At 36.3% G+C, this 10823-nt stretch overlaps 1 protein-coding gene across 1 annotated transcript; it reads left to right on the top strand.

The window, feature by feature from the left end:
* Nucleotides 1–520: 520 nt before the first annotated feature.
* Nucleotides 521–10110, top strand: LOC139971369 (ankyrin repeat and EF-hand domain-containing protein 1-like). The gene is made up of 8 exons (XM_071977736.1): nt 521–876; nt 1470–1846; nt 2514–2713; nt 3992–4265; nt 5279–6104; nt 6740–6966; nt 7376–7578; nt 7923–10110. The coding sequence occupies exons 2-8, from the start codon at nt 1501–1503 to the stop codon at nt 8205–8207; spliced, it is 2361 nt and encodes a 786-aa protein (XP_071833837.1). The 5' UTR covers nt 521–876; nt 1470–1500; the 3' UTR covers nt 8208–10110.
* The last annotated feature ends 713 nt before the right edge of the window (nt 10111–10823 follow it).

Below are 10823 nucleotides of genomic sequence, written 5' to 3'. Positions count from 1 at the left end.
AAATATATTTCCAATATCCTATTTGGGCAACCGTGGCATCAACGACCCTGAATTCACCAGACAAAACCAAATTTAGTTGCGAAAACTTTGAAGGTAGGCAGTTTTCGCGAGTATAGGAAAGTTCCTTCTTCTGTTCTTCTTTATTAAAGAAACTTTCTTGCGAATTAAAGAAACCCTGGATTTATTTAATTTCAGTTAAATACAAATGTGTTGTCCCTCCATGATTCCCCGTCATATAGAAAAAGATTTGTCAGTTTATTTGGCAATCCTGGGCCAAGATTGTAGGTATCATTGGTTACAGAAGTTGGGAGCTATATGATGATGTGTTTAAAAATATGATATAGTGTAAAATACACCGAAGCATTGCCAAACAGTCTAGGATAAAATGTCATATACTGCGCTGCCGCTCATCAGCCGAGAATAATCGCTAATCGATTGTCTCTGCTAATAGCAATGGTCCGTCATTTAGTACTGTACAACCTAAAGCCTTGCGCGTTGCTACAGCAACATTGTATATACAGTTGTAACGTGAAAACGGTTGAAGCAGTTATATGTGCACGTATGTAGGGCAATGCGATCAATGAATGATACCGGAAGAACACTGTATATACAGGCTGATTTAGTACACATTCTATTCCCGTCAAGTGTAAGGACCCAGTAGCCTATGTTGCAACTTACAAGCACAACTAACCTAACGATACCTTTCATCGCGAAGAGAATAACGTTACTCAGTATCCCTTCTTACAAATTTCGCCCACTACGAAGACATGATGTTGTAACGTTAACGTGAAACATTGGCAAACTTGAGTGATTCCGACAACTTTAACATGCGTGGATTCGGACGTGTAGACTATAAGTAAAGTCTAGAGTAACTCAGTAAGTAACACTAACTGTAACAGTAACCCAGAACCAATTGAATAACGTAGTAACTTATAAGTTACTGTTACTAACAAGTAACATAGCCATACATATTAAGTTTGTGTTTTAAGCCAAGCATGTGAGTTGTGACCAGTCATCAGGATAATCCCATTTACAACTACTTTTACTAGCCTGTATTATCGTATTTAAAAGGCTAAGTCTTTAGTTAAAGTAACGTTGTGTTACTCTAACTGTGTAAGTTTTACTAACATTTATTTAGCCTGCTGACAGAAACTGTTAGCTGGCTAACTATAGGCCTTCATCAGAAGCAACTTCCGTCTGGCTAGTTTAACTGTACAAAGTTTTACCTTAAAACAGTGGAACCCACAGGACATGAACTGATGAATAACCATGAGAAAACAAATTAAGCTAACAAAAGAAACCTCAAAACTGTGAAACTTTAAACTGATTGTACTAGGTCAGGAACTTACCGCAATGATGACGTTACGTTAGCTTTCACTTCAGTGCTAACCAAAATTCTTGAATGACATAGAATGCACTACTATGGAACATAAACCTGCATGTGCTTTGCTTATCATTTTTATCAACAGAATTCATCTGAAGCAGTTGGAAGCATTCAAGATGCCTGTTGCACAGACCAGATTAGAGATTCTACAAACACACAAGTTGCTGCAGTGTGTACGTAAGAGAGACAAGCCTCAGATTGAGAAACTTTGCTCCAGCGGTATTCCTCATCTCATCAACTACAGTGAGCCAGAAAATGGAGAGACAGGCTTACATCTGGCATCCAGGGTAAACGATGAAGAAATGGTTAAGTTTATTCTGGAACTGGGTGCACATCCTAATGTTGTCGATCTGAAAGGTAGAACTGCGGCAATGAGGGCGGCAGAGTTTGGACATGTTCAGACACTGGAGGTTCTAGCAACTGCTGACGCGGATATGACAACCACAGATATAGATGGAAAAGGTAAAGTTCTTTGAATACAGTAGATGTTGTATGGATCCCATGACTATGCTATCACAACCAAATTCATCAGTAGCTTCCAAAGGTTCTTTAGCTATATAAAATGGCACTCTGTGCTTATTTCATAGGTGTCTGTTTTTACTTTACAATTTTATTTTCATTGAAAGACAATTTAATAATAATGAAAAGAGAAAATGTTAAAATAAATGACTTTGCTTTGCAAAAAAATGTCACAGGTTTAGAGGTTAAGAGGCAAACTACATTTTAAGTACTTTTGTATTTTAAATTCACTTCAGAAAACAAGTTTTATTCCTTCCAGAAACAATTAACTAGAGGTATATGTTAAAGCCCAGAACAAAACATTTGTAAATAGTTACAATAAAGGTCTGCAAAAATCATATTCAGTCAGTTGTAGGGCTGCCTTTGGAAAATGCCTGGAAAACTCCGTAACATCTACAATGCAGAAAACAAATTTGATTGGAGACAAACCTTAAGCTTTTAAGGCAAGTACATTGAGGCCCAATTGGCAAATTTAAAAATGCAAGAAATTACAGTCAAAGATGCTGATCTCTAATATTTGAAAAGTAATTTTTGAGCTGTAAGTATTCTCAATAATTCTACATTTTGTTGTTAATTGTTATGGTTTCTTTTTCCTTTTCATATGTTACAGGAATTCTCTTTTACTGCATTCTGCCTACCAGCCGACACACAAGATGCGCAGAGATGGTCATCGAAAACAACGCCGATTGCAATAACGTAGGTAACGATGGCATGCCGCTATTGGTCCTGGCCTGTTTTGAGGCAAATGAAAACGAGAAGATCTGTCAACTCCTGCTCGATCATGCAGCTGATCCTAACAGTGTTCATCCAGTGAGTGAACTTTTTCTAATCTCTAAACAAAAACAAAGATTTTTTATTTCACTTATTTATTTAATTAACTACAGAGACAATTGGAGCTTTGTCTTTTCCAATGCTGTAATTATAATATGACAAATTTTGTTATTTTAAAACTGTATTTTGCATTTACTATTGTCAAAGTCATCTTAGCTACTGTAGCTTGACCAAGAAAGTAAAGATAAGTTGTCTTGAAACAATCGATCAATGTAAACAATCTTTTACCTTATTCCACCAAATTCACACTCAAAATTATGAAGTTAGGCATTTAAAAAATGTTCAGTACATTAATGATTGTATCGTAAATATCGTTAATGAAAGTATCTGTAGTGGAAAATGGTTAATATTTGATAATTGGGGCATTGTCTTTATCAATATTGTGTTTGCAATAGAAGAGTGTTGTTATTTTAAAGCTGCATTTTGCATTTACTTTGTCTAAGACTAAGTACTTGACTTGACCAAGTAAACAAGATGAGTTACCTCAAAAAAGGTCTATAACATACGTCCACCAGATTCACACACTAAAACAATCAAGATAGACATAAATTTCACATGTGTGCCATTCAATCAATGTTCACTACATTATCAATTGTGGGACACAAATGTTTCTGTATTGGAATAATTGGTAAATGGTCTAAGCCTCATGTATTACATAGTGACATGTGGATCAATAATAATATGTCAATATTACATTTGCTTGCTCAGCAAAATCATACTTCTTCTCCTAGAAACTGAAGTTTAGCAGGAGAATCAATGTTTCATGATTTAAATAAATATAAAAATAAAATAAAACTGTTAGCAAACTGCTTATCCACTAGAGAGCCTGTGTAGGAGAATGTGTAAAAGTAAGTTGGCCTGACATTTGGATCCTAGCAGGACCTTCTTCAAATGCTAAATGAAGATCCTGCTAGGATTGAAACGTCAGGCCAACTTACTTTTACACATGATTTAAATAAAACGCAAGTTCATAAGTAATCATGTATCTTTTACAAAACTTACAGCAAAACAAAATTCCCAACTTGAATTAGACATCCAGGTTTATTCTCTGATCAACATAATTTTTTAATCAACGATAACTAAACCCTAATGCAAATATATACAGTAGAAGAGCCAACCTTTCTTGGTGAGTTTGGTGTGTACTATAATATCAACTGTTCATAAATACTGCAACATTAAAATATTCACAAATTTGTCAGTTCCTCTTAAGATGAAAAGGGTTTTTTCTTCCATTTAACCTCTCAATGTTTGCTACAGTCCACAGGCCAGACTGCTCTCGCAGCAGCAGCTAGCAGTGGTAGTGCTAGTATTGTAAGAACCATCGTCAAGAAAGGTGCAGATGTCAACATTTGCGACAAGAATGGTATGAGTCCTGCACATCGAGCTGCCATGAAAGGTCATTTTGAAGTTCTGCGAATTTTAGCTGGCTTCGGGGCTGACTTGGGCATCACTGACGTCATCCTCAACACACCCCTGCATTACGCTGCAGAGGGAGGGTTCGCAGAATCTTGTCGATATCTCGGACAGAGAGGTATGTTTCTGTCTGTCTGTCTGTCTGTCTGTCTGTTAGTCATCTATACCAAACCATATTTTATCAAACACAAAGGATAGTTTTTTCTTTAAAAAGTTCCTTTCAATTCAACAGTTTTAAAGTTTGCATATAAATTGCAATTTATGTGCAAATTTATGTTGTTTTTGTGGGTCGCTTTTAAACCTGTCAACTTTATAAATGTATCTAGTAACATCAGAATTTTTGAGCGATGTTACCAGTAAGATAAAATTGTTTTGTTGTTTGTTGTTGTTTTTCTTTTTGGTTGGTGTTTTTTGTTTTTGTGTACATTTATAAATCTTGTCCAGAGAGGAACAATCATGTCCTTTCGAAATATCTACAACCTATAAAATCCTGAAATTCAGTGTTAACTGTATCACTATAAAGCAAATATTCCATACTGTGTGGCAATGTACTTTTCCTAGGATCTGGGCCACTAGTGGAATAAAAGTCATAACCAATATATTAATGAGAAAGGCATGCTCAAAAACAAATTTACAGGAGTATGGAAGGAAGGGAGGGAGGCATTTCTTCTATCCTTCTGCTTTTGCTGCATACAAAATATCTCCCCATATTGTAGTCTACCAATTAAACTAAAATGACAGTGTGTTTTTATGCTGGTTTTGAGCGGTATAATTGATAATAGTCTCATCTCAAAAGTTTATAGACAGTGAACCATCTATATCAGGGAATAGTTAATAGTGTATATAGGAACTGCTAACATTTTACTTCTAGCTGTTCAGAGGTTGTAGTTAAGTTTGTCGACCAGTTATGACATTCATGTTGATAGGACTAAATGGTATACATACCAGATCTGTTATATGCATAGTTGTAGTCAATGTGTAACAATTTGAGCATCTTGCCTAAGTTTGGTTAATTTTGCTAGTCGAGATGCTTTCAGTTTCTCGTCACATGACAAACGTGTTTATGAAATTTGGGTATGACTATTATAAACAGGAGCTTATACCATCTTCGCTATTTATTTATCCAAACAGGCTGCAAAGCGAATGTGAAAAATGAAGAAGGCCTACTGCCGAAAGCTATCGCCAAAAATAACGGTTTCAAAGATGCACTGAAGGAATGCAAGAAAGCTGAGAAGCTCTCCAAGAAACTTCAGTCGGGTGCTAAAGCTCCGACAGAGCCTTGGGCAGTGAGGCTGTACGATTGGACTCTCGAAAACACCGAGAAGCTGAAAGAACGCTTTGAGACGTTAGACTCAGACAAGAATGAAGTGATCGCGAGAGACGATTTCTATGATATTCTCATGACGTTGGACGCTCCGATTGACGAGGACGACTTTAAGAATCTATTCCAACTTCACGATAAGACGAAAGAGGGAGTGATCAACTACAGTGATTTTATGACTTCCAAGAAGTATGTCCACAAGACCTATTTACTCTCGGCGTATGAGAAGAAGGACAAGAAGGGGAAAAAGGGTAAAAAGGGCAAAAAGGGTAAGAAGGGTAAGACAAAGGTACCCATGCCGATATGTCTGGGTCCCGAAGGGGACAGGACAGATTTCGGTGGACCACCCGAGTACCTGATAGAGCGACACGTACCCTTCACAGACACGGGTAGATTTGACCGAGACAGACCCCCCAGACATCCGATACAGGACGACTCCGCCTGGTATCTCCATCATCAAGAAGTCACTTACGTTAAGATGAACGACGCCGCCTCAATGGGCGACCTGGATTCACTCCAGCAATGCTTTCATTACGGAGGCAAAGTCGATACATCGGACAAATATTTCAAGACCGCCCTCATGGTTGCATGTGCTAAGGGTAACACGGATGTGGTGGAGTTTCTGCTAGCGAACGGGTAAGAAATTTGTCATCTGTATAAACTGATTTTGGTACAAGATAGGAATTTTAAATGCAATCAAATAAAATGTCATTGGCAGAAAAAAGACCACTGCTAGCAATTGTTTTCCTCCTACAATAATAAGAAGATGGTACCATTCTAGAAAAGAGCAGTTGTTGGGTTTTTTTTTGTTTTGGGGGGGGGGGGTTGTACTTTCAAACTTAGATCAAGGATTTGATATTTGCTAGGTTTAATATCATTGGAATTTCTCTGTTATCTTCAAATGTCTAAATTTTGACTAACTTGAGGAAATAAAGTCTATGTTTTTATTTCTATTTTTTTTATTCACTGGCTGTTAAAAATAAATGACACAATAACATTCTACTACTGCTTAAATGAATGGATGAAATGCTAATTTATTTTCTTGTCTGTTATTGTGTGAAATGTGCCAAGACCAAAACTAAATCGCGACTCGAGGAGAACACCCTGTTTGCAACCCTGCTCACTGCCTCAAATTCAATACAAATTTAACAAATACTACTTAAAAAAAATTATGACCCTATAAGGAAATTTTTTAAATAATTCCAAAAACTGATTTCTTGGGAGGAAATATCTTAATAGCTTTTTTTCTTTTTCTCTTTTTGGTGCAAAAGGGCTGACATAACTATTAGAGATAATTTCAGATGGACACCACTCCACCACGCCTGCCTTTCTGGTCAACTAGATTTAGTTCAGTTGCTGTTAAGACGTGGAGCAGACATCAATTCACAGTCTCTGAATGGCGCCACCCCACTCATAAGAGCAGTTCAAACATCCTCCCCAGAAATAGTGCAATACTTGATCGAAAAAGGTTGCGACTGTACTCTGGAAAATAGAAAAGGTAAACACATCTTTTTCCTTTATTGTGTCATCCTTCTTTTTTTTTCTTATTATTTTTTTTTGTAATTAGTTCACTTTCTTTCTATATCGAGTCTTGCACTTACATACTGGCCCTTGATCTGCCTGTCCAAGGTCCTGGTATAGTTACCAACAAGTTTTTTTTATGATGCAGGGACATAACAAATTAATCCTCTAGCTGAGGATGCCAGGGTTCAGAAAGGGCCTACTTTACCATTTTTGCTACCACGATTGGATACTTATTCAATTTGAAGTAGTCCTCAATTCACATTAATTTGATGGCAATTTTAAATTAGCTAAATTTCTTGAACGGTTCGCTATTAATTTCTTATTGTTTCTTTGTTTTGTAGCTTCCTTTATTATGTTTTTATGTTTTGTCATCTTCTTTGCAGGTGACACTGCCTTAGATGTGGCCAAATGGTGGGCTGATCCAAGAGTGTTGCAGATTATCCAAGCTAAATTTGCATCTCTACCGCCTCCAAGCAAGGACAAGAAGAAGAAAGATAAAAAGGGAGAAAAGAAGTCATCCACACAGAGGGCCCAGTCGGTACCTCCGATACCTCAAGGGGGTATGACATCACAACCGGCTACTGTGGTAAGTGATTCAGGCACAGAAAAATCAAACACAGCTGCCATAAAATTTACATTATTCAAAGTTAACAAAATTGAATTTTGTCAGTATTTGTTTGGTCGGAACGTTAAAAACAACTGCTCCAAATATAATAAGTCAGGCCTGTGTCGATCACGAATTATTTGCTAATCAGGTATTAAAAATGTTCGCCGTCCCAAATATTTCTGTCGTTAAATATGAAGCTGTTGCAAATTCAACCATAATTAATTATCTGAACCAACCATTGAGAAAAAACAAAACCAATGGTCACATTGTCCTTTGCAAACTTCAGGATATCAAATGTATGAATGTGGTTTTCCTACATGCAGGGTAAAGATTCTCCCACGAACAGTCCCAGAGAACGGAAGGGCTCGGTCCTACGGGCGGCATCGGCTATGGCCGGAGGCATAGAGATGAAAGAAGATATCACCTACATCCCTCTGAAAGCCTGGAGCAAGCTCCCGTCGACAAAAGAACTCATCGTGAAGAAAGAACAGAGGAGACAAAGATTTGGAGACGGTATCGATTTTCCGGATTTCAATCTTCCTTTCAAAGATCACTTCATGAAACGATCTGCAGAGTTGGGTGGAATAGAATCAGGTGACGATGACTAAAGAAATGAAAAATTGTGACGAAATTATTTAATTTAAGATATTTAGATTAATTTTATTTATTTATCATTCTCCCAGGGACGTTAGAACTTTAGGAAGATATCTCTGAAGAGAATCAAACTCCAAGTTGTCGCATGGTTGGAAAACAACAACAGTTGTGATTCTGCCAATGCACAACGGTCGGCTATCTGCAGTGCTGGCCCAGATTGGGAACGGATTCCGAAAGAAAATGGTTCAAAGTTGTTCCCATGTAATTATTGTTACTCTGTGTTTTATCTAAAGAAAAAAGCATACTCTAAACAAGAATAATTGGGTATAAATAGTCCTATTATTTCATACTCTGCAAACTATGTAAGTGATGATGTAAAGCAAAGTCTGGGGATTTTAACCACATTATCCTCATTTATAAATTTGAAGACATATTCTTTCGTCAAGATTCGGGCTGTTCATGTGCTTAAGTGTAAAAGAACTCAAAGGCGATTATGAAATACTCACCCCTGTGGAAGTACTTTGAGAAAGAACCTAACCATTTTTGAATGTTGAGAACACTCCCTCCTCCACCTCTATCACACCCATGCCAATGTTTCTCAAGTTTCAGGAATTCACAGATATAGCATTAATAAGTCATTACTTTTTCCATGCCAACCAAAGATTTCTTACTAACCGCTAGGTAAATGATTTGGATGAGTTTTATTTTACAGATAGCTTAAAATAGTCAATCATCGTAATAGAAATCCTGTGCTATTGAAATGTCGTCTACTTGATGTGTCAATTTTTGAAAGATATTATTTTTGGTGAGATACATACTTTTATATTGTCTGCCGGGTGATACAAAGCAAGGAGGCAGCATGCAGTATTTTAATAAAGCCTTGTAGAGCCTTAAATTTGAACTCAATGTATTTTATAGTTTGACATATTTTAGGTCCAATTCTAGTTGAACTGTCTTTGTCAGTATAGAAGAGGGACTGAATGTGCTCTTTTGTTTTATGTGTGCTAAACTGTATTTATTCTCTTTCGTGATATGAGTGGCATTAAAATGCTTTCAAATTTTCCACATGACAATTAAGGCTTTGGTAATTAATAATGCTTGTTTAAAACTACTGTGTCACCTATTGTTATCTAAATTCTACTGAAAGTGGCATACTATATGTCTCTAAGACCTTGTAGGCCTCCAGTGGCCAGTTCTTTACCTGTTGGATGGCCATTGCAGCAAAGAGAAACGATCAAAAACGACTCCAGTGTGGTTAATTAGGCTAAATTAATTTCTCTACTAAAAACTTTCATCGTTATAACACTATTTCATAGCAATAAACATATTTTTTAGCTTACAGTGCTTCAGATAGATTGGCTGAAAATATATTTGGAAAAGTTTGAACATAAATTTGATTAAAACAGCTATATGTTGGTGGTTTTAACAGTTGCAACACCGGGAAGAAATGGTAATTTGGTTTAAATTTTGGTTTATATCTCTTTGTTGTTGTCAATAAGAATGTTTTCACAAATTGTTATATGTATAATATTGTTATCTTTATTTGGTAAACGAAAGTGTTAAGGTTAAGGACACCACTGGTGTTTTCATGGATCATGTGTGTAGAGATTGAAACTTTTGAAAGTCATTTTTCATGGATTTTTGCAAGTTTCCTTTTGACACCTTTCGATGATGATGATGATGATGATAAAATTTGCATTGCAAAGTAAGGTAATACTAGTTAGTTTGTCATGCTTCAATCGATCTTGCGTTAGCTGTTGCAATCATACAGGATCATTGTAATGTAATTAACAGTATTTGTACAAATATATATTTATATGATATTAATTTTAATATCAAGTTTAGGGTAACTTTGAGATGATGATACAGGTGAATAAAATAAGAGTTGAAAACTGAGATGACCAGCATTTCTTGTTTTGTTATGATTGTTTGTTCGTTTGTTTTAAGAGGAGCTTTTATATTACATGAATACATGAAAAATATCCGAAAGATGGCATTAAAGAAATAAGTAAATTTGATACCGAGTGGATGTAAATCAGTGCTTAGGTTAGCTTGTCAGTGTTGCTTTTCCCTTATTCATCCATCAATTTTGTTTAAAATGTCCTTTCAGCCCGGCAGTTCGTTTAGCATCACACAACTATCTTAATTAACCAAATTAATCAAGACAGCTGCTTTTAGTTGGCATAACGAATGCTATCCAGTTTACTTCATATATACAATTTATACATGAGTCAATATACACCAGCACAAGATCAGCACTTTTGCATTAAACAAGTTGTGCATTTCCACCATGTTCTTAATCTCTAAATTTTGTGTACATTCCTGCTCATTCTAATGACCTTAATATGGGGATCATTTTACTCACCCCAATAACTAAGGATTGATGTTAATGTTGGCTATAGAATTCTTTCTACATCATTAACAACATCATTGGCTGCAGATTGCATCAGTTCTACGATGCCCACCTGTTTGCTAAAATTAAACATGAAGTATATGCGATAGGCGTAGGAGCCTAGTTTGATTTGGGGTGGCTGTAACGACTTGCCTGAAAAATACAACCAAAATTTTTCGTTCAACATGTTAATGTGCAAATCATATAGGCATTCATCGGTTATTACATCACATGCCAA

The sequence above is a fragment of the Apostichopus japonicus genome, chromosome 8 (assembly GCF_037975245.1).
Source record: "Apostichopus japonicus isolate 1M-3 chromosome 8, ASM3797524v1, whole genome shotgun sequence".
Lineage (NCBI taxonomy): Eukaryota > Metazoa > Echinodermata > Holothuroidea > Aspidochirotida > Stichopodidae > Apostichopus > Apostichopus japonicus.
This window is presented reverse-complemented; position numbering and strand designations above follow the sequence as displayed.

Bases quoted from the DNA above. Each gene is read 5' to 3' on its own strand.
- LOC139971369 (XM_071977736.1), top strand. From the start codon at position 1,501: ATGCCTGTTGCACAGACCAGATTAGAGATTCTACAAACACACAAGTTG. The intron at 1,847-2,513 runs GTAAAGTTCTTT...CATATGTTACAG, and splicing joins CACAGATATAGATGGAAAAG to GAATTCTCTTTTACTGCATT. The intron at 6,105-6,739 runs GTAAGAAATTTG...TTGGTGCAAAAG, and splicing joins GAGTTTCTGCTAGCGAACGG to GGCTGACATAACTATTAGAG.